This window comes from Pristiophorus japonicus, chromosome 23 (genome assembly GCF_044704955.1).
Source record: "Pristiophorus japonicus isolate sPriJap1 chromosome 23, sPriJap1.hap1, whole genome shotgun sequence".
NCBI classification, from domain to species: Eukaryota; Metazoa; Chordata; class Chondrichthyes; family Pristiophoridae; genus Pristiophorus; species Pristiophorus japonicus.
The window spans coordinates 37,009,381-37,034,510 of NC_091999.1; the positions used below are offsets into that span (position 1 = coordinate 37,009,381).

The 25,130-nt window shown below is 43.0% G+C and overlaps 1 protein-coding gene across 1 annotated transcript in view; it reads right to left on the reverse strand.

The window, feature by feature from the left end:
• LOC139235644 (zinc finger protein ZFP2-like) overlaps positions 1–24,226 on the reverse strand; it is a gene marked incomplete at both ends in the record, with an annotated part of 115,041 nt that extends 90,815 nt beyond the window's left edge. Inside the window, one exon of the mRNA XM_070866691.1 lies at positions 23,816–24,226. Coding sequence (XP_070722792.1) covers positions 23,816–24,226 — 411 coding nt within the window. The remainder of the gene's footprint in view (positions 1–23,815) is intronic.
• Between the last annotated feature and the right edge of the window lie 904 nt (positions 24,227–25,130).

Below are 25,130 nucleotides of genomic sequence, written 5' to 3' on the forward strand. Positions count from 1 at the left end.
GTTTTATAATTACGTGCCTAACTTCTGTTTTAGAAGCTGAACATCAAAAACTCTAATCTTTTGCGCTGTAACTTCAATTTTGTAATACCTCATAAATGTCAACTTTTTAAGCTTCAGCTTCTGACGCAGTATGTTTACTTTTATTAAAAGTCTTCCAAACCCAAGATTTTCCAATAAAACCAAAATGTTTATCAAGGAGAATCACCAGAAATATCTCAAAATGCCAATTGAAATATTGTACTGCCAATCTTTTATTTAAAAATCTTTTTACTGAGATCGAAGTTTTGCATCAAGATTTTACACAAAGAAATATGGGTGCGTACTTCCCCAGCCCGCAGCCTTGAGACACCCACGCAGGATTCTTTTTTTAAGGCATTACAATTTCCCTTCTCCGTTATTTATCTCATTCCTAGACTAAATGTATTGTCTTTCAAACAAATGTAATCTTTTGACAAGTGAGCATGTCGAAATTCTTTTTTAAAAACCATCGGGACCACACATTTTTTATCTTTTGCTCAACAAACCTATCCTTTGTGTATTTCCTTGCTCCATAACATATCATCTGAATAAATCCACACCTGGGTTTCTAAATTAAAATGTAATTCAATTCTAGGTTCACACTTTCTTAAAACTTCCTTCATACAGGACAACACTGCAAAAGCTTAAAAAAAATTCACTCTGTCTGAAAAAGTGGGTGGGACCAAAACAACAGACAGCTCTACCACTTTCTGAAGCAAGCTTTCAGACACATGAAAAATTCATTAATTCCCACCTCAAATATTTCGCAGTCAAAAATCACACAAGCACTTTCATTCAAAGACAGACATTCACAAAAGTTTTGCTTCATTCAACAAAGCTTATTGTTTGGCCGGCTCTATTTTTGTATCCATACTTCACTTAAGAAAGTCACTAACAGTTTTTGTTATGGACTTCCAAAAAATATCTACTAAGCGAGCCTTCTGGCCCCCAATCAATCCTTCATTTTCATCAGGTCCTAATCATAACCCTGTTAGTGGGGGATACAAATTTGGGCCAAATTCCTCTTCCATTCCCTTCTGTCATCTATATCTATTTTTATACATACATCCTGTTGTATTTTGTCACTTTCTCTGTCCATCTCACCTTCGAGTATCTTTCTATTCATCTTTCCGGCTGTTAAAACTATCTTTTTCCCTTCATCATATCCTGCCTTAACCATATTCATGACCCTTTCAGTTTTATCGCTCAGAAACTCTTCTGGTAGTTTATACCTCAACCCTCCAAGGGCCTTGGCAGATTCCTTTGCCATTTCATACATTAGGGCTTTTATCCCAATTCCTGTTTTACCATCTTTACTTAAGCAGAACTTTTTACACCAAGGCTTTTTAATCAGTGCTGTTTTTCCGCCTTTACTTATGCGGAACTATTTACCCTGAGGCTTTTTCCCCGATATCCCGTATACGTACTTATTGTACCGACACTTACAGTATTTACTTACAGTGTCCTGACGCGCCCCTCAACTGGATTTACTGGCTGCATGGACTCTACCTCAGATTCGTTGGATCTCTGTTTACTTTGCAAGGAGAATTTCTCAAGGTAATTCTCTACTTTTGGTTTTTGAGTCGAATCTGCCCGTCCAGTAGATCCTGCTGACTGTGCCAGGTTGTTAGGGTTAACTTCAATCCACCACTCGCAGTCCGTTAGTCTTAAAGTAAATGCTGTTTTTATCAATAAAAGAAACAAGCTAGCAGGGGATCTATCTTTGAAGGAATGCTCAGAGAAACTGCCAGAGACATCTTATTTTATACAGTTTCAGATTATAGTCTTACTTAATTACGCAAGTTACAATTAATATGTGCTGATTGATTAATACATGGTTATCTGGTAGGTAGCTTCCTCCAATCTGGCCTCTATATACTTGAATTGGTAATTCAGGATACATGTTGTTATGATTCTTTTTATTTAACTTGTATCTTGTTACAGAATTCAAATTCTATGTTATCTGTGTCTGTGCCCAGCTCCCAAGGCCTTTGGTCTATGAATTGGAACATCTGCTCCTCTGTGGAAGGCATCCCACACATGCTTCACACAGTCTGAAAAACAGGCTGTGGGATCCATTTTAAAATTCTGTTAACTCCATTTTAAAACATCCCAATTATTATTATTAATTGTAATTACGATTTGTGATCTGCCCTTCAGTCTATTATGGGGTATCTTATCGAAGGCCTTTGGAAATCTAGATACATTACATCGACTACATTACGTTAGTTTACGCTATCTGTTACCTCTTCGAAAAATTCAAAGAATTTGGTCAATTCATGACTTTCCATTTTATAATCCATGCTGACTATTCATTTTTGGTTTCTAGTTGTTCTTCCACTTTCTCCTTTAGTAGGGAATCCATTATTTTTCCTCCCAACGACGTTAAGTTGACTGGATTATAGTTCTACCTCACTTCTTAAAAATAGGTATTACATTAGGTATCTGCCAATCCTCCGGCACTGCACTTTATTCCAGCGAAATATTAAATATGTTTATTAATGCCTCTGCTATCTCTTCCCTCGATGTAATTTGTCCGAAGCCGGCATTTTATCCATTTTCGGTTTGATTAGTTTATATAATATTTTCGTCTTGTTATTTCAAATGCAGTTATTTCATTTCTAATATCATCCAATGTCATGTCCACCTGTATTGACTCACTGATAAATACTGATGCAAAGTAATTGTTTAATATTTCTTCCAATCTCTGCTTGTGGACAACTTGTGAGCCACGTACCTTGGTATGTATTGTGGATGTCCTCCATGCAATCTTTATCCTTATCGCTGGGCAGGAGCAGTATCTCATTCTCAGCCTCTCCTCAGTTCTCGCAACACGGCACCCAATCAGCCACGGATTTTACTGAACCTGCGCTTTTCTGTTGGCTGTGACTGTTTTCTGGATTAAATCACTTATCCTGAGTGTTTCAGAGTGTATCGAACTCGCACTCCAGCCCAATTACGCTGAGCCAGAGCGAATAAAGCATAGACATTTCCTGCAGATGTGGGAATGTGGGACAGATTTGATGTCCACAAACTCACACACACTACCTTCTCGACTCATTGCCTGCCCTGCCATCTTTAGTTATTTTTTATAAATGTATTTGCTTATTTACACACTGAATTAATTTAATTACTTAGTTTTTATTCAAATGGTTATTTATAATTATATTCATTAATTAGTAATTATAGTTAAATTATTAATTTAATAAAGTATTGTTATTGCTCCCAGATCTTAGTGTGGACCAAGCTTCGAGAAAAAAGGTAATACTCACCAAACGTTCATCTACCTGCTGTATTTTGGAGGCCAAAGCAGCACCTCCTTCAACCACTGTTCCCATTCAAACTCTCACCAAATTCCGTTTAATATCACTGTGCAGAACACACTGTGCATCAGCAGTTAGTGTTTAGTTTTATACCTTTGGAGCCACACACAAGTTACAAGTGCTGTCTCAGCTCCATGTCCATTGCTCGCAGTAATTAGCACATATTTAAGACTAACACTTACAGCTGACTGATAGTTAACTACCACTAACAGGCAGTTTCTGCTAACTTCTGTATTTAAAGTTCTAAGTTCAATTCAAAACGTTAAACTAAATTTCCCTTCTTACATCTAATACTCAGCCAGACTCACCCCGGACTGACCACTGAATCTCACTTTCTCGACGTTCCCAAGTTTACCACTCTCTTTGTGCACTCCGTTTCAGATCAGGATGTGGTGATAGAGTAAACTCTGGCATGCTCTGCTGGGCCGAAAGGGTCGGGGTGGAGAAGGTCACTCTGTAAATTTGCAGTCCACAGGCAGATGGGCTGCTAACTCCCAGCACCCCCAGGGAAACCTCAGTGGAACCGTCTCAGACCAGTTTGCAGCCGCGAGCACCGAATGGCCTATTTCTGTGCTGCAGATATTAAGTAACTCTATGTAAAGTGAGGAGATGGGATGTCTGAAATGCAATTCTGGGTCAACCACAGACCAGGGCATGGTCAGAAGGGCAGGTCTGTGATGTCACAATACTAAGGCACAGTGTCATGCGTTTTATTACATCACACATACTGCAATACCTAGCAACAAAGCTCGTTACCACCCTCCCTGAACACTGCATATTATGGGCTATATTTAGCACGGAGATTATACAGAGAGTGAGGAGGAGCTGAGTTCAATGTGTGTCGAGTGTGTGCGGGGAACACTTCATCCTGCAGCTCACCGCATTGCTCAGGCAAACTTACAAAGGAACATTATAGTGGTGAATGTCACTGGGATATACTCCGTCTGCAGGAGACCCTTTAATCCCAAAGGTAGATTATCTGAAACAAGGATACGTCGGTATCACCAGGCGCAGGGGCTGCTCAGGTTAAACCCCACTGGGAGAAAAACACAAGGAGCCTGCAAAAGGATGAAAGCACTGACATTTGAGCCTTTGAAACCTTCCCTCTCTGGCTGTTGATTGGTCCCAGGCAATTTCCCCCCAGCTTTCCCTGGGAGTGCTGGGGACTGAGCGGCCCTTCCGCCCGTGGACTGAAAAGTAACAGAGCCACCTTGCCCTTGCCGCTCCCTTTGGGTAAACACATCCAACACGAGCCTGGCGGTCGGGAGCTTTATAAACCCGTCCCAGGCCGCAGCAGACGTCTTAGTGGGGATAAAACCTGCAGGAGTCCAGCGGGACTGATCTCCGTGGACTTCCCCACCTCTATCATTTTTGTAAGTCGCTGAATCCGCGCGGTGAAAGATGAAAACAGGCCTCACTGTGTGTGTATCACAGAGATGACCGGATTGGGCAGAATACACGCCCAAAACATTGTGTGATTCTTATTATTTAATGTATTTAACAATTACAGTAAAGGGATATTTCACCACATTCTTCAACTCCTCTCTGAATTTCGTCTGGGTCACGGCATAAATACATGTGTTGGTGCAGCAACTCAGGAGCAGAAGCATAAATCCAATTTCCTGTACATATTGAGGTAGATACATAGGAATAAAGTTTAACAAATACAATCGAACAGCCACAGAATACAACAGAAAAACTGCCCATAAGAGGATAAAATTGCCGGATATAACAAACAGTAAAATGATGGATTTCCTTCGCTTCTCCATCTCTGGGTCACTGGGACTCTCCCCACTGCTGTGGGCCCGGAGTCTCCTGCGGGCTCTGCTCGACACTAAAACATATCTGACAGTTAAAGCATTGAGCAGAAGGATCAGAACAAATGGAATAAACGGTGTTATATTATAATGAAGGAATTCAATTACTGCCCATACTAGTGACTCAGAGACTTCCCATCTAACAAAACAAAACCAGGGGACTATTGCCAATCTGATACATACCTCCAAACATAAAGTACCATAAAGTGTTCTTTACACAGAACAGCGCATTCACTGTTCCCACAACCACAGTCGCCGTTTTCTCGGTGCAAAATTTGGTTTTGAGCTTCTGACAACAAATGGCTATACATCGATCACAGGTAAAAGCAACTGTGACCCAGACGGAACAGTCTGTGACTGCGTAAAGCAGGATAGCATGGATATTACAAACTTTAATCTTCCACATGAACTCAAATGCAGTCCAATAACGAATAGGAATCTGCCTGGATATCAGGTCGAGGATAACGACCAGTAGATCTGCCGCTGCCATTGCCACCAGGTAACGGCTGACACACTTGGAGAGACAGCACCTTCCTCGAGAAAGGATCATTATTGTCACTAAGTTCACTGCAAGAAAGAGAAAAATAGGGAATTTATATTTCAGATTGAGAGCAACAACAGCTGTCTCAAAGAATTATGTGTGAAATGTGTCTGGATTAAATGAACCAGCCAATGGGACTTGTGGTGTTTGGGTCAGGACTGATGAAATCATCGGATGGGATGTGTGGTTTTTGGGACAGGACTGATTACACCAGTGGATGGGACGTGTGGTGTTTGGCACAGGTATTGAAAGAGCCAATATATGGGACGTGTGGGTGTCGGGACAAGGACTGAATGTACCAATGGATGGGACGTGTGGGTGTTGGGTATGGACTGAATGTACCAGTGGATGGGATGTTTGGGTGTTGTGACAGCGAGTGAGTGAAGCGGTGGATGTGATATGTGGGTGCTGGGTCATGACTGAAAGAATTAATGTATTGGACTTTTTCCAGGTGGGTAAAGCTCCGAATGAGACTATGATATAACGCCATATCCAAGTCAGAGGAAGCAATAATTCAGCACAAGAATCCGCGAGTTTGTGTGTAACCTGTGTCCATTGAGGGGAATAGAGTCATTGTCCAGTGATGGGAATGTAGTCTGGGGACAGTGAGGGGAATGGAATCTGTGTCCAGGGAGGAGAATGGAGTTGTGGGCCAAGGGAGGAATGGAGTCTGTGGCCAAGAAAAGGAATGGAGTCTGTACAGGGAGGGAAATGGAGTCTGTGGCCAAGGTGGGGAATGAAATCTGTTGCCAGAGAGGGGAATGGAGTCTTTGGCGAGATTATAGCGATTGTGTCGAAGGCTGAAGAAGATGACTTGAATTGCATTATGTATCGAAATCAGAACCTATTGTAAGAACACTTTGTAACTGGCTTAAGCTGACTTTCGAAGAATATTGCAAATAATTTTTAAAGAAGGGACTGTCGCTTTACAATAGACTGATGATGACCCATGTTGTATGATGTAACAGAAGATTTTCGAACGTGTCTGTTTACAGCTGGAACCATGTCAACCAGCTGCCTGTCACCGGGTATGAGAAAGTTACAAACTTCCAGTTGACAGAAAGAGTTTGATACTGGAAATATCAAAATATTTCACAATATAGTGCTACCTTTTGAATAGTTGCTTTCGTGCGGCCCACACCGAGATCTCCTGAACTGTGGCTGAACAAAGGAAATAAATCAATTCAAACACAACTGAATAAACATTTTACTGGAAGACGTATTGCAGTTTTAACCCTGTCCTGATCATCTGGAATTAGTGACTGTGAGGCAGAGCGGGAGGCGGTGGAAATTACGACAACTGTCTATAGCTGAATCATTAGTGAATAATGTCTCATATCTCAGTGTATTTGTGAAGGATCTCTCAACGCTGATTTCCACAGATCAGTGTCATTAACAATAACCCGCGGTCCTTAAAATACTTATTGCCACTGAATGCATACTTATTATCCAACACTGGGCATCAGTGCAGAAAGCTGACTGCAAGCTGTTCAATAATATAATCGTTCACTAACATATCTTGTGTCAATAAAATCAAATTTCTGTCAAATCCTGTAAACCACTATCACTGGAAACAAGTTGTGGAAACAACACACTGTTTATTGAACTGGGAGTAGCGAGTCAGCAAATGATCGAACATTACATGACAGAAACTTCTGTGCATTGCCAGACACAGAACAAGAGATTTAAATTGTGAAAACAACATACTGTTCATTGAACTGGGATCAGCGAATCAGCAAATTATCAAACATTACATGACAGAAACTTCCGTGCATTGTCAGACACAGAAAACATGTTTAAATTGTGAAAACAACATACTGTTCATTGAACAGGGAGCAGCGAATTAACAAATGATCAAACATTACATGACAGAAACTTATTTTCATTGCCAGACTCAGAACAAGAGGTTGAAATTGAATACAATTAATAACTAGATCTAAAGGACAAGGACAGCAAATACAGAGAAACATGGGTTACGTAATTAATTGCAGATGAAGGACTCACCAGGAACACCAACAGCAGCGAGGAGCGGGTAATAAATACGTTCCACTTTGAAAAATGCCCACAGGATCCAAAGCTCAGTTGGAATCTCCCAGAACATGATTTGACTTTATGTGACCTCCAATGAGCGCTGTTCGTTTTAGACGACAACTTCAGTCAAACATTGCTGTACAGACTGAAAAAAAATCCCTATTTATAGCCTGAGGGAACTCTCCAGTGAGACAATTAAACTGCACACTGAAGCATATTAATCACAGTCACTGAATAAACAAGTTGTCCGAACGTTTTCTTTGCATCACTTTCAATTGCAAAATATCTTAAAAGCAACGTGGCTATCAGATCAAATAACCTTATCCAAAACCAAGCACTATTGCTAAAAGCAGAAATAGTTAATTCCACAGAATCACAGCATGCATGTGAAGGGAGCAACTTCATTTAGGGAGTTTCTATTATTACTGAGATGTAAAATAACTCTGTAATTTCAGATTTTCAATTTATCTCGGGGTGACAGAAGTGAAATAAAACAAATGGAAGGATAGATGTAGGCTAAGTAAAGGTCAGCAACATACATGGGCACTAACAGTACAGTGCTAATTAAGGATACATGGGCACTGATAAAACAATGGTCAGTAAAGATATATGACTACTGATCACACAATGATCAGTAAGGATACATGGGGACTGATAATACAGTGGTCAGTAAGGGTACATGAGGACTGATAATACAATGGTCAGTAAGGGTACATGGGGACTGATAATACAGTGGTCAGTAAGGGTACATGAGAACTGATAATACAATGGTCAGTAAGGGTACATGGCGACTTTTAATATAATGGCGAGTAAGGAACATGGGGACTGATAATACAGTGGTCAGTAAGGGTACATGGGGACAGATAATACAGTGGTCAGTAAAGGTACATGAGGACTGATAATACAGTGGTCACTAAGTGTACATGCGGATGGATAAAACAGTGGTCAATAAGGATACATGGCGACAGATAATACAATGGTCATTAAAGGTTACATTGGGAAGGATAATAAAATGGTCAGTAAGAGTACATGGTGATTGTTAATATAATCGTGAGTAAGGATACATGCGTATAGAATATACAGAGGTCAGTAAGGATACAAGGGGACAGATAATACAGTGGTCAGTAAGGGGACATGGGGCAGATAATATATTGGTCAGTAATGGTTCATGGGGTCAGATAATACAGTGCTCAGTAAGGATTCATGGCGACCGATGCCATACAGATAGTCACACGCCATCCTATCGTTTATTTTCCTCAGAGCAGGGAATGGAGAGACTTGATGTGAGGAAAGGAGATGAAAGGAGCAGAGAGGTGAGGAGGGGAGAAGAGAGAGGACAGGACGCGGGAGGGGAGTAGACGAGAGGAGATGAGTGTGGAGGAGAGGAGAGGAGGGGAATAGGAGAGCAGAGGTGAGGGGAGCAGATGAGTGGAGTGGAGAAGACAGCAGAGCAGAGTAGAGGATAGGAGGTGAGAGGAGAGGTGGGAAGAGGAAAGAGAGAAGATGAGCAGGAAGAGGAGGAGTGTTTAGTGGAGGAGAGGATAGAGGAGAGGGGAAGTAGAGAGGAGTGCAGTGCAGAGATGAGTAGAGGAATGGAGAGGAGAGTTGATAAGAGGAAAGGAGAGGACAAGAGAGGAGAAAAGAGGGCAGAGGAGGAGATAGGAAAGGGGAAGAGAGGAGAGGAGGGGAATGGAGATGAGAGTGCAGGGGAGATGGTAGGAGAGGAGAGTGGAATAGAGGTGGGGAGAAGGTAGGGGAGAGAAGAGAGATGAGAGGGGAGAGGAGGAGAGGAGCGGAGCGCAGAAGGGAGGAATGGAGAGAAGTGGAGAGGGGAGAGAGGATGCGAGGGAAGGAAAGTAGAGCAGAGGAGAGGGGAAGGGCAGCGGGAGAGCAGAGGAGAGACCATCAGAAGGGAAGAGAGGAAGAGAGTGGGGAGAGCAGGGGCGAGAAGTGATGAGAAGGGGGGGCAGGAGAGGGGAGAAGAGAGGGGAAATGGGGATGAGAATGGAGGGGAGAAGAGCTGTGGAGAGTCGAGCAACGGAGTGGAGAGTCGAGGAGATGAGAGGAGAGGAGAGAAAAAAAGAAAGCTGAGTGGAGAGAGGAGGGTGGTAGATTAGAGGAGAGGAGAGGACAAGAGATGGGACAAGAGAGGAGAGTAGAAGAGAGGGCAGGAGAGGATAGAAGAGTGGGTAGTGCAGAGGTGAGTAGAGGTGAATGGAAAAGAGGGGTGGTGAAGTTAGGGGAGAGGAGAGGAGAGAGAAGACAGTGAATGAGAGGAGGAGGTGAAAAGCGGGTAGAGGAAAGGAGAGCAGATGGGAGGAGAGGGTAGGAGGGCGAGGAGAGGAGTGGAGAAGAGAGGAGTAGAGAGGGTACAGGAGAGCAGAGGGAACAAGAGGAGCGGGAAGGAGAAGAGAGGGGAGAACATCAGAGGACACAAGTTGAGGAGAGGAGTTAAAATGAAAGGGGAGAAGAGGTGAGGAGGAGGGGAGAATTTAGGGTTGCGGAGTAGAGATGATTGGAGTGGAGAGGAGAGTGGAGATAGAAGCGACTTGAAAACAGGGGAGAGGAGAGGTTAGGGGAGGAGAGGAGATGAGAGTAGAATGGAGGAGAGGAAAGGGGAGGAGAAGAGGGTCAGGGAGAGGGGAGAATGGAATGGAGGCGTGGAGAAGGTAGGCGAGAGGGGAGAAAATGAGAACACAAGAGAGGTGAGGAGAACAGCTGAAAGGGGAGGAGAGTTGCGTAGAGGGGAGAGGAGACAGGAGAGAACGGTAAGACAGGTGAGGACAGAAGTGGAGAGGAGAGAGGAGGAGATGGGAGAAGGGATGAGCTGAGTGGAGAGAATAGAGGAGGAGAGGGGAGAGGAGGAGAGAAGATGATAGGAAAAGGAGGTGAGCAGAGGAGATGAGAGGAGTGTGTAGGAGAGGGGAGGCGAGAGGAGGAGAGTTGTGGAGAGGGGAGGAAAAGAGAGACGAGCGGAGAGAGGAGGGTAGAGATGAGCAGGGAGGGGACGAGAGTGTAGTGGAGGAGAGGTGAGAAGAAAGCAGAGCAGCGGAGAGTAGAGGAACGGAGAGTGGATGTGATGAGAGGAGAGGAGAGGAAAGTGGAGTGAAGAGGAGAGGACTGGGCAGTGGAGAGGAGATGGTAGGAGAGGAGAATAGAGTAGAGGAGGGGAGAAGGTAGGGGAGAGGAGAGGAGACAAGCATAGGAGAGAAGTGAGGAGAGAGGAGAGGAGAGGGGAGGGGTGAGGAGGGGAGGTGTTGGGGTAAAAAGGAGGCTTCTCTCCTTTAAGTTGGACAAACTGATGTAGTTAATCGATACATGCCCGTTCGTTGAGCTAAAAGGAGGCTTCTCTCCCTCGGGATGGACTAACTGATATAGTAAAACGACACCTCGCCCAGCTTCCCACTGTATAACGACCAAGGAAGTAAAAAAACGAAACCTCAGGTTTATTGGTTTTATTACGAGCAATGCACGGGAAGGTTCAATCTTGGAACCTCTGAAATAGAAGAGTTTTGAAGCATAATTTATACAGGTGTTGGACAGGAGCTTTCCTCCTACAAAATCCTCGATAGGTCTATTGCTCTTAGCGAAGTTACATTGATTTGTTGACTCTTATCAGACGGGCTCTGAGTGGAACATGCAACTGCCCATCTCTCATCTTTGTTTTGTTCCATTTTGCCCTCTACCCCAGTCTATCCGATGCCTGGTGTGGTTGTCCTGGCTTCTTTATCTCTTCTCAGGGACTTGTAAAGAAAACTGCTGACTTTGGCTGCTTAAGTCTTACTGAGGTTAAGTTATAATATAATGCGTATAAGTGTCTTATACCTTTATAAGCAAGTGTTACATACATAGGTAATTGATAAGTTCACAACCTTCAGCATAATTCTGACCCCTTATCTACAACCTTACTATTTCTCTTTTACAATTCCCCCTAATGGCCCATGGCTATATGCCCAAGATAGGCAATTTCGCAATTAATTCCACATGGGTGAGCTTCCAGGGGTGTCCTTTTACTTCGGTAGTGCTACTTTCCGAGCTCCTGGACCTATCTGTTGGTTTTCCCATCAAGGTTATACTATGTAAGTCCTTTCTGCTGGACTGTCTGATTTCGCTTTCTTCAATGTTTTATCCATAGTAGGGACTAGGGCCTGCCTCTTACGTCGGTTACAGCTTTTTAAAGGATAATATTAGCAAGGTGAGTTCTCTTGAACTACAACCAGTACATTGAGTCCAGCATAGTTCGTGTATAAGTCCTTTCTAGCCAATATTTTCTCGGTGTTCGAATTATGCCCCGCCTGGGGTATCCTCTCTTTCTTCTATTTTTCCTCCACTTGGGGTCTTCTCTATTCTACCGAATTTCTGCCCTGCCTGGGGTATCCTCTATGTTGTCGAATGGCGTCCAATTCAGTCCAGTTTTTTTCTCGTTCAGGTCGAGTATCGGTTTTCCTTGTTGTCCGATGGCCTTCGCATGACCTCCTCAGGTAATGTCCATCATTGTCCCATTGATCTTTCATCCTTTAGCTCAGGGGTTATAATAAACCCGTTTATATCTGTCTCGTTAAGTGGAGTAAAGCAGAAGTCAATATCCATAATGGTGCATGAGGTGTTCCTTTCTTCATTTCAGTTGCCGTGGTGCTCACACATCAATCTCCATATCCTCGTGGAACAGCGATAATTTAGTAGTCTTGTGTTAGGGGGGTGATACGTAAGTTGCACCTGTCCACTTGGTTATATCCACAGTCATCTTTGATCATTCTTAGTGGATCTCGACATAAAGCAACGTGGTTATTTTTATAACAATCTACATATGCTGGGAATCTTCGTACTGTTGTTCTCTTCAATTAAATTTCTGGTTTTTCATTGTACCGCACGCGAGTTTGATTCCTTATTTCTCCTACATTGTTTGATGTAGAGTATCTACCATTGTCACACCATACTGTCATATAGATAATAAAATATCTATTTAATGTCCGGTTACACAGCAGGGCTTTGGGACCCAAGCATGATTGTTTCTCTACACCTCGCAGGCATGAGTCATGTTTTTTCTAAGGTCCAGTTGGTAAATATATCGAGTGTTATCCAATCCGGCACCTTTCCATTCTGAAGCTATTCAATGTTATGTTGTATTCCATTCAGCAACCATATTCCATATCCTATACATACTAGTTCTGTCTGTATGGTTTTACTTAAGTTCGTTTCTGCTCTATTCATTTATAGTTCTGGCGTGGTCTCGCAATGTGTGGGCCACTTTAATAATTCCCTTTCTGCGCCATTACCCAGTTGTGTCTGTAACTTTTCATGATCCTCATCCCTTTCCAGCAATCCCTGTAATGTTTGTGTTTGGGCGTTAACTCGATCATCTATCGTGTCTGGCTCTATAGTGTTGCAACTCCCGCAACGTATCCCACCGTGTACCATTTCTGGTATCCCTCTTTTTCCCCTGTCCCGTTTTTTATCTGACCCTCTTTCCACAATAAACTTCATGGCTTTTGATTCAGGGCCTTTAAGTGCTCGCAGGGTCAGGTTTCTACACAGACTTATACTGTTTAACCTGTAGATGTTGGGGATAGTTATATTGTTTAAATTTACGGATACAGTAATTATTCGCTGACGTACCCTGAAGTGTATCTTATCCTTGGTCTGCATTGCAATTTCTCTTTTGCCCCAGCGTTCAGATGGTCGAGGCCCTGGTTATTCTCACTGTTGCTAAAGTAGTGGGTGGGGCCGTGTTGGTGGGTCTGTCTCTGGAGATATCCATCCACCACCATTCATAGATGTTGAGTGAAATCTGCACCCCCTTCCCCGGGTGCAGTATATTTGTCCTTCCTGATTATAAAACACACTGCTTTCTTATTCCCACTAATTATGGTCCCGTATTATTGACCCATCCCCAATGTTGTTTCGTTTCCTTGTAACGTTGTTTTATGCCCATGATTTAACTCGACTATTGTTCTGTCCGTCACCATCAGTGTTTTTGATTTTTTATTAAACTAATGTCGCCCAAGTCCCTGTAATACTGGCCTTGCCATCCCTCAGTCTGTTGTCCCTGATATGAGGCTACCTTACCCCACGTTGTTTCCACGAGCTCTCGAGTCCTACAAAAAACAATATTTCCCGGTCGTCACCGGTTAGTTAGTGACCACGCTTCTTTAACTTGGTCCAGTGTTTCCACTTGCTGATACTCCTTATAAGTACGATAACTTACCATGATTACCTGATAGAGTCCGGTCCATTTGGATGCGAGCCAGGACCTCTCTGGGGTAATGTCTTGACTGCCTATTTGGGTTGTTTGGAACTTCTGTTTCTTAGTGTCGCTAGCTAAATCCTTGATTTGCTAATCTCTAGCCTGTGTCTTTAAATCATGTAACTGCTTACAGAGTTCCATTACAAATTTCCATTTTTTTTTAGCTCAAAGGTATCATTCCTGTCGTCCGACTAGGGGTTGCTTTGAGCTTTATTTATACTCGGGGTATCCTGTCTACCCGTCTCTTTCCAATCTCTTTTATGTGGGATATTTCTGCCTAAACCCTAGGCGCAGTCCTGTTTCATTATCTTCCCTGTGAAGTGTGTACCTTGATCTGAGTTCAGCTGTTGTGCCATTATTTCTTTTGCTAGGATCCTGGCCTTGATTTCTACTGAACAATTCCCAGTGGCGAAAGCTTCTACCCACTTCGTAAACTGGTGTATTATAACTAAGCAGTATGTCTTCCCCTTGTTGCTGGATAATGGTCCAGTAAAATCTATCTGCAAATTTTCCCAGATTCCCTTCAGTTGGGGCTGATGTCCCATTCTGATCTTTACTTTTTCCCATGGGTTGTATTTTGCGCATATCATGCAACTGCTGCAGAGGTGCTCTATATCTCTACCTATTTCCTTCCACCACCAGCATCTGGACATCGAGCTTATCATGTTGGTTCTACCAGAATGGACATACCCGTGGAATAAATTTAATAGGCTCCCCTGGATGCATTCTGGGGCCACCACATTCCCATCTTTCTCCATATCCCGTCGGTCCCTTGTTGGGCCCTCTCTGCTTCCATCCCTCCTGTTCCTGCGGAGTAGCTTCTCCTTGTACCTTAAGCATGTTTACTTCCTCAGGCCCGATTGTACATGCTCCGCCTTGGGCTTCTCCGGCCAGTGTACCTGCCACTCGCTTGGCTGCTTCATCTGTCCATGCATTCCCCTGTTCATACTGATCATTATTTTTTAGGTGTGCTTTGACCTTTAATATCGCACACTCCTCGGGTAGGAGAGAGGCTTCCACTAGATGTTTATCAATCTCCTCATGTTTAATCGGGTCTCCTCCTAAGGTCGTGTTTCCCGTCTGCTCCAGGCTATCATATAATCATGCTCTACTCCGAAAGCGTATCGACTGTCTGTGTAGATGTTTACTCTTTTTCCCCCAGCAAGCCTCAGAGCCTCAGTGAGAACCACTAATTCAACCACTTGAGCTAACAGATTCTCTTCTAACCATCCTTCCCCTTTGGCCTGACCGCTGCTATCTACCACTGCCCATCCCGTCTGTGGTGTCCCATTGATATAGCGCCGAAACACATCTACATATAGATCCACGTCTGCCTCCTCAAGCGGGGTTTCACTTGCCTGACTACTTCCCTCATCTTCTTCTGTTGGGCTACACTGATGCTCCTCTCCCTCTGTAATGATCCACCCTGCAGGCGTCTTTTATTATTGTTACCGTCCCGTTGGGTGGGGTGGGGGGGTGAGAGGATGGGGGAGAGCATTATTTTCCACCTTGCCACCTTGCCCTTTGTGCATCGAATACCGTTTTTAGCCTTCCAGTTTTAAGTAATTCTACTAAGGTATGCTGGGTGTGTAGAATAATGCACCCTGACATTATTATTGGTTCGTTAACTCTGATGGCCCAAGCCGCACAGTCGAGGGCAGCAACGCACCTGGACAGTCCTGCAGCTACAGGCTGCTGTTTATCTAAGTAATATGCCACGTTCTATGCCTGTCTCCATGTAATTGAATCACCACCGCATTATAATGATGGTTAATATGGTAGGTATGGACGTGAAAGGGCCTATTCTGGTCTGGTAGTCCCAGGGCTGGACCACTTGTGAGAGTTTGTTTTAACCGCACACATGCAGTTTCTTGATCTAGGCCCCAGTTTACTGGCTCTTAGGAGGGTTTCCATCCTTTGACCTGGTCAATATAGGTTAGGTCATCTTGGCATATTCGGGAATAACATTTCTGCAGTCGTTGAATAGCCCTAGTACCTGCCTGACCCCTTTCACGGTTCCTGGCCTGGGGATTGATTGAATTGCTTCCTTACTGTTCTCGGGCATCTGGCTCTTCCCTTACGATATTATGTATCCCAGATAGGTTACTTCGCTCCTTCCTTCTCCTACGTCTACTGGATTCAAAATCCCTGAAAATATTCGATGAATTTTGCTCCGGCTGTTATTGAATCGCTGTGGTACCTTGGCCCATGTGTATTGTGTTCCCTTTACAGTGAAGACAACATTTCCTTGGGATACTTTGTCTAAGGGGATGGTCTAAGTTCAATTCATTATACCAACACGGTGAATATCTTATGATCTGGATCCAGGCCATTAAAAACTGTGGCCTGATTTGCCACTATAGGTTGTTCTCCTGAAGTCACCTTATTCAGGGCGGTCTAATCGATAGTCAGTCGGTAAGCCCTGTTGGGTTTCTTTATCAGCCACACTGGTGAATTAATGGAGGCTATTACATGTTTCAATATACTTTGCTCCTCTAATTCTTGCACTATCTGAAGACCGCTACCTCAGCTTCTGGTGTTAATTGGAACTGTCGGTGAGCGTTGTGTTCGGGTCCAGGAATTTTGATGGGTGACATCTCTGCTAATCCATAATCTTGTTGCATTGTGCCCACAGAGTCGGGTATAATTGGCACACGCTACTCCATACAGCCTTTGTTTCCCACTCGGGTTGGATTATGGTTGTTCCGACCACTCGTTGCTGCTGGTGTCCCGGATGTTCGAACTTAATTCGGTTTTCATGCTTATCCCCCAAAATTATCCGGTTATGCTGAGGATCTATCAGTACCCCTATCTCCCTTAATGTATCGATGCCCAATATGTTGTCTTCTGTATTCTGACAGCACCAAAACTGAGCAGGTAGCATTACCCCTGTACTTCTAACAACACCATCTCACGTCGGGTTGCTTTCTGATATCCCCCACCCTCTATTTGTACGTTGATGGTCCTATGGGTCAGGGGCAAATCTAAGTTGGTTATTGGGTGTTTTCGGGTTGGGGCAGTGGTGGCAGTAGTACCAGTGGTGCTGGTACCTGCCTGAGCATGTCCATCAGATCTTCCCTGGTTAATGGTGTTCCCTTCTTTGCCTGTTGGTGGTATCACCTTCCTGCGCCTCCCCCATTACACCAGCAATCTTTGGCCAAATGTCCAAGTTTACCACAATTTTGACATCTGCCTTTAGAATTTCCGTAACCTCTGCTTTTCTGCGGGCAATCCCGACTGAAGTTGCCTTCCTGATTGCAGTTTAAACATATCAGTTGAGCTGGCCGGGAGTGCATCTCTTCCTCCTTCCTCTCGGCTGCTACAGCTGTAGCTGCTATTTTTGCTCTTTTTTCCCTTTGTTCGAACTTTAACTCCTCTGCATGTTCTGCCCATTCCAAAGTTTCATCATAATCATCTCCAATGTTAAATACTCACTTAATTATCTTTTGATGTGCCTTTCATAGTCTATCCTTAAACATTTTCAAGAATGCTGCATCATTTCTGTTGCGGTCATCAGCCTCAGAGTGGTTTTTATATTCAATCCACTTTCGTTCCCCATACTCCCCAACCCTTTTCCCTGCCTTTTGAGTCAAAATATTCTGCTCCAAACTTTTGTCAGAATTCTGTATTTCTACTATTTTGCTTTAGCGGTTGGTAACTTATTCAATATAATTTGTCTCCTGTGGGCTGAGGGGCACCTCCTGCTTGGTAATGTGGGCTGCTCTACATCCGCTGGAGCGAATGGTGGTGGTGCGTATCGTGTCACTGATAAATAGCCATTATCATGTGCCGGTGCCCCTCCACTCCGCAGTCATTATCCCTGTCTGATTGACGGTTAGGTTGGGTTTGTGGACTACACTTACCCACCGTGGGGTACACCGTAGGGATAGTGCACTGCACTATCCGTCTGGTCCTGTCTTTATCTCTTCCAGCTTATTTATCTTAGCTTCTAACTCTTGAATTGTTTTGTTTGAGTATCTATCTGTTCTCTATAGCAGGCAAATATTATTGCATAGGCTTTCTTCGTTTTATTTTTATTCTGACTATCCCACCATGTCCTCTGTCTGTCGGGTGAGTCTTCTTTCTTTCATTAAGAAATGCAAACTAATAATGTCCAGTATAAATAAAACAGCTGTCAATGGAATGGGTTAACTCCACTACAGGTTTGTAAGAAGGTCTGACGTCATTACGTGTCTTCGGGAATTCAGCTGAAAATATTTCCCCAAATCTTTGTGATTTCAAAACTTGATAAGAAATTAGGAATCCGTTAAAATAGCAGAAATTATTAGTAAAGTTGTCATAATAAAACCTTCTCAGCGGGAAAGGCAGCATTTTAGATTAAACTCCAATTTCTCTGCACATCCAATTCAAATACTTGCCAACGAGTTTTTCATTGATTTAAAGCGAGACCACACATTTTTAATAGCTATTCTGTTTACAGAAATCCAATTTCCACGCAATCTATATACATTCCAGCAGTTTGGTTTTTTTACGATCCCGTTCACTGAGCAAATTTTAGGTTTTATTTCTCTCGGCACAAAATCTAAACTTCGGTGCCGGTCCATCTTTTTTAAGAATTCTGTGACTCCCAGTTTTTTCTTTCTGTGCTGAGTTCGCCTAGCTTACTACTTTTCGCCCTTTTGAATCCGAACTTAATCATTTTTTGATGACCTTACTCCAGTCCATAGTTAAACATCGTTGTTTCTCTTTCTCAGCACAAAGCGTTGTCGGGTTTAACTCATAAGTTTTTATATTTAAACCAATATATTTTTCACAGCCTATTTAAATCTCGTTTCTTTAAATTAGTTTTTGTAATTTGATGATCTTCCTCCAGTCCATTTCCCTCAACATCTTTGTTTCTCTTTCAAGCTGCTGCAGCTTTCAAGTTCGCATTTGTATCTTTTGGTAAAAACAAACTGTCCTTTGTAAATTCAATTTGCTTTTCCAACATTTTTCTTTTCTTTTATTAATTTTGCATTTATTTCAGCTGGCATTTTATCCCACTGGCCAGTTTTCCTAGGATCCTGGGGTCCCACCCCACTTTTTAGCTCGAATTCCTTCTTGCTTGCACTACGCATGATCAATACCAGCTTCACTGTGTTATTACCATGTCACGCTTCAGGTCATACGCCGTATATTTCCTCTAACGATCGCTGGGGTACACTCTCCCTTTAGTTGTATTCCTTCTTTTTCAGGCAAAACACCGATCCCACCCTTGGTTTTCAGCCTTCTGTGGTTCGTTATAACTTGTCCTGCAGCTTACCGCTTCTAATTCTTTATACAGATTACCTCCTTCCCCGTCAATGCTACAGCCATGTTGCTCCTTTCAGAGTACAACACTACATATCTGCTGCTATCCAAGTTCCTCCCTTCTTAATCAGATATCTTGGATATTCCTCATACTGTTCATGGATCGGACCTAACTCAGTCTTCCACCCTTGCAAACGATTCTTCCATTTACACCGTCCAAGGTTTCGTTTCATTTCCATTTTTCCTTAGCAAAGGCAAGTCCAATCTCACTGGTGTAATATCTTCACTTCTTTCTCCTTCCCGAGGGGACAAAATCCCCATTCCTATTGGCTGCATCACATCAAAGCCTATGACTTTATTCCCCTAAACCATTTTCTCAGTTGTCCTTCATGAATAAACAAAGGGATTTGATTACTCTCTCTCTTGTCTAGTCCCTTCTGTACCACATTCATCATAAATGTATCAGAGGCTACACATGATACCTCCAGTAAGCCACATCGTGTTCCCATTCACGTTCTATATCTATTCTGTTTACTCCTGCTAACCTTGCTGTGGCTCCTATTCTGAGCTATCCTGTCAGCTCTCACTTTCCTTGCGATTTAAACTGATTCTCCTTGTGTTCCCCATCTTCCTCATCCCTTGGTTCCTGTTTTCTATTCTTTACTAACACATCCTTTACTAATTATCTTCCAATTTTGTCTATTAACTATGAATATCTCCCTTCACATAATCTAGTTGATAGATTCAAGCTCATGTTTAAATCTTTTGATTTCAATTCACAATTTAAAAACACACATTGTTATATAATACATTTCCTGATTCAGTTACTTCTAGTCCATTAAAATGTGGGTTCTTTTACTGAATCGGACAGGTCAAGTTCTTTTTGTGAGGTGCAATGTAATTTTATTTATGTCCCATATATGATGATCACTATCAGCATTTGGAATTGGCAAACCAATAGTTAACATTACTGATCAACATACGACATGCCTTACTTTAAAATAACCTGCCGTCATTACTTTTAGTTTGTATTGAAGTATTTTCTAATGGTCTTGAATTACTTATTGTCCTGGAGTGATACTAAATCTTTAAGTGAACACTATTAATTTAGCGTTTGGGGTCAGGGTGTGTCCCAACCCACCTGGTTCAGTGGAGTTTTCCTGGTCTCCCAATATTTCCAAGGAGCACGCTTTAGGATTCTTTCTCTATTGCCACCAAAAGTATGCTTTTGAGGGTCTCTGCCTCGGTTTATCACGGATTTCAAAAGTAAACCTTTTGAGGTCCTCTGCTTCCTCCTGGAGATCGCCTCTCACTTGGATCCATGCTTTGTTATGGAGCCTGTGAGGTCTGGCCTCCTTATCTCCCACCTTCAGCTTGTAGCTGATCTGTACACAGCCATGGCCACCTTGTCCAGACAGAGACAGGCTGACTTTTTTTGTTTTTAGCCTCTCTACAAGTTTTTTTGTTCAGTACGTAGTGGAGGCCTTGAAACTGACGACCATTCTAGCTGTAAGGAAATCCTAATTTGATCAGCCTTCTAGCCACTGTTAATTATAATGCCTCTGACAGGTAGCAGTGTGCTTAACTCTATCCTGATTATTTCAAAGTCGGTTTCTCTATGGAGAATGTATCACGACCATGATGGTTTAAACAGTTCCCTCACTCTCCTGTGCCACATTAGCCATTTCATGTTGTGCTGTTGTCGATAACTGAGCATGCCTGAGACTCGTTCACACACACGCAGCGGTATCCCAGTATCATGCCACATGTGACATCTGACCCAAGCCATTTGATGTGATCTTATCAAAAGATCGTGGGGTGTCTGAAGATCTTTGCTCATCTCCCTCTGCACGGTCCCGATGTCTCGGGTAGTGGCCAGGCGATCAAATTCAATTTTCTTATTGTTCAGTGTAGGCAATGACACAAACATCTCAGAGAAATCTTAGCAATTTCCTACACTTCCCTGACTTGAACAAGAATTTACATTAACACCAGATTGTACCCAGGTGATTTATGACAATTCGCCCAGGAACAATGAGTTAAGAAAAATTTCTATTTGGGGGTGTAACTTTCCTGTTTTCCTCTTATATCCTCACTCATGTCCTCTCATTACATTTTATACAGTGTTCACCATTTCATTCATGAGCCCGGAGGAAATTTATTGTCTAATACAATATTATCATACTGTCTTTAAACATCGATCAAACATTCCCACTTGGTCCAAGTTTTGACCCAGTTTCTTTGTTTAATTTTATTTAACCAAACCTCTTCTTGGACCTTTTATTCTCCAAAATATGCCAGAGAGCAATTCAGTCTACAAGAGGAAGGATGTTAGTTACCTTTAGCATAACAGTCGCCTCCAAAAACTTATTTCTGAATACATAGTTTGGACAGAACCACAGAGACGGGACTTTTTCAAAAATAAAACTTAATTATCTCAATTTTCAGCTAAATTTTCCTTCCCATGTGTTTGACCAGCGACGCTTAGCAATATATATATATATATATAAAATCAGTTTTAATTTCACAAACAAATTATGCTCAGAGTTTGTCATTTTACAAAGAAGACAAAAGTAACAATTGCGTTTGGATGCACGTCATTTATCTTCCCCTTCTAGCAGTGTAACTTGGACAATAGGCTTACATCGGATATACGGCACAGAAACAGGCCATTCGGCCCAACCAGTCCATGCCGGCGTTTACGCTCCACTCGCGCCTCCTCCCTTCTTTCATCATCTAACTATATCCACATAACCCTCGATTCCCTTCACCCTCATTTGTTTCTCTAGCCTCCCCTTAAATGCATCGACACTATTCGCTTCAACCCCTCCCTGTGGCAGTGAGTTCCACATTCTCACCACTCTCCGGGTACAGGTTTCTTCTGAATTCCCTATTTGATTTCTTGGTGACTATCTTATGTTGATGGCCTCTAATTATGCTGGTCCCCACAAGTGGAAACACTGTGTCTACTCTATCAAAACCTTTCATCATTTTAAAGACATTAGGTCACCCCTCAGTTTTTTTTTCCAAGAGAGAAGAGACCCGGCCTGTCCATCCTTTCCCGATAGGTATACGCTCGACTTTCTGGTATCATCCTTGTAAATCTTCTCTGTACCCTCTCCAGTGCCTCCATATCCTTTTTGTAATATGGTGACCAGAATTGCACACACAAAGTCTAACCAAGATTCGATACAAGTTTAGCATAATTTCACCACTTCTCCATTCTATAACAATTCAATTCTATAACAATCAATCCCAATAATTTAACTCAATACTTTAAATTCTTAAGTCCAACTTTGTCAGCATGCTGCGACATTCGATGTCTGCAGATAACTGGAGAAAATTGTATTTTAACTGCTGGATCTTTTGCTATGCTATCAACCTCTTATCCAACTGGAACTGGCATTGCCTAACATGGTCGTCTTTGGCTACTGCATAGTCCAGAGACACAAGTCTGCATTTTCGTCAACATACATCAACAATGTTGGATGCACTGGTCTTCCTGTGACAAGCACAAACCACTAGTCTTTGAACTATTCTTATTCTAACATAATATTTCTAATCTAAACATTCTATGATGAAATTATCCTCAGCCAGCTGGTTGCAAACACCAACTGCTGCTCAGTGAAATCTCTCTCTAATGATAACAACCACATTTTCCCCGATATGAAATGAACTAAATATGAACACCTTTCAGAAGCTGAATTTGCCGAGTTCCCGTTGCCAACACCCCTCTCATCTTCCATTCACTTCAACTGAAAGGAAAACGCCAGATTGTATCAGTCGGGATTTGAAAGATATTTACAGCAGATGCTAGATATTCTGAGAGGTAGCATTGTTCTCTATTCTGTCTACTCGAGGAGTTTGATAACAGACTTTCTCCTGTGAATGCAGAGCTGAAATATTGGGCCGGGATGTATTTAATTGTTCATATTGTTGACTCGAAACCGTTGGCAATTATTTGATGTGATCTGTATTTTCTTAAATACATTTCCTGAGTGGATTCAAATTTAAATTGAACCCAGGTTTGCAGGCGTGATGCTCCATTCACACATCGAAGGTGAGAGATGCTGTGGGAGACACGCTAAGTCCAGTATCTGAAAGTGATTCACAGACTGGGGTTTGTGTTCAGGGCTCCCAGGCATGTTACCGACACCTTCCTACAATACCAAGGCTAGGAGAGGCACTCTGGAAGGTAAGGGAAACTGGCATTTGTCCACGAGAGTAACCGAAGGTATGAGATCTGAAATAATCCAGAGTTAGAAAGGAGAAAAGGCCCCAAAATGGTGCAGTCAATAACAGGACATCAATTAGTCTCCTTTTATCTTGGAACATTAAATGTCGACACACTCGGTTATTGAAATATCAAAATATTATATTCCAGCCCATTTATAGGGTTATTATCATCAAAAACAAACTTCAACTGTCAGAATGGACACGATTCAGTCGGGATGTGATTAACAGCTGCAATGATAGCAGAATCCAACCCCTGCAGTCACTTGTGAACTTGCTGGTGTCTCAGCAGGTGGGATGACCGAGTGAATCGCTTCCCACACTCAGAGCAGGAGAACGCCCTCTCCCCAGTGTGAACTCGCTGGTGTGTCAGCAGGGGGAATGACTGAGTGAATCGCTTCCCACACTCCGAGCAGGTGAATGGCCTCTCCCCAGTGTGAACTCGCTGGTGTGTCAGCAGGTCGGACGAAACAGTGAATCCCTTCCCACACTCAGAGCAGGTGAACGGCCTCTCCCCAGTGTGAACTCGCTGGTGTATCACCAGGCTAGATGAATGAGTGAATCGCTTCCCACACTCTGAGCAGGTGAATGGCCTCTCCCCAGTGTGAACTCGCTGGTGTGTCAGCAGGTCGGATGACCGAGTGAATCGCTTCCCACACACAGGGCAGGTAAACGGCCTCTCCCCAGTGTGAACTCGCTGGTGTGTCAGCAGGCTGGATGATTGAGTGAATCGCTTCCCACACTCTGAGCAGGTGAACGGCCTCTCGCCGGTGTGAACCCGCTGGTGTGCCAGCAGGCGGGATGACACACTGAATCCCTTCCCACACTGAGAGCAGATGAATGGTCTCTCCCCAGTGTGAACTCGCTGGTGTATCAGCAGGTCGGATGACCGAGTGAATCGCTTCCCACACACTGGGCAGGTGAACGGCCTCTCCCCAGTGTGACTGTGTTGATGAATTTGCAGCGCAGACAGGTAGCTGAATCCCTTCCCACAGTCCCGACATTTCCACGGTTTCTCCGTGGTGCGGGTGTGCTTCCGTCTCTCCAGGTTGGATGATCAGTTGAAGCCGCCTCCACACACAACACGTTTACAGTTTCTCCCCCTCTGTTAATGGTGTGATGGTTTTTCAGGCTTTGTAACTGGTTAAAGCTCTTTCCACAATCAGTGCAGTGATACACTCTCACTCGGGTGTGTGTCTCAGTGTTTTTCAGTCACACTGATGTTTGTAATCTTTCCCCACAGACAAAACAAAAAAACATTTATTCTTCCACATTCAAAGGCCGATGATATTCAAGTCCTGATGAATCGAGTGACTCTATCTGATCACGACGTGACGTTTAGTTTGAGTTTCCCTTCTTCAAATCCTCCCCTTCTAACACCCTGCAAAAGGAGTTTACAAAAGTCATCACTGTAAGTACAGGATCGAATTTCAGAAGAGACAATTCTAGTTTCTATGGAACATTCTTTCCTTCTGCTGTGTGGTTTTAAGTATTGACTTAATAAAAAATAATAAAGAGGGAGAAGGTAGATTGAGAGTAAACTGGCAAGAAATATAAATACAGTCAGAGCTTCTACAGATATATAAAAATGAAGAGATAGCTAAAATAAACGTTGGTCCCTTCGAGGATGAGACGGGGAATTAATAATGGAAAACAGGGAAATGGCAGAGACT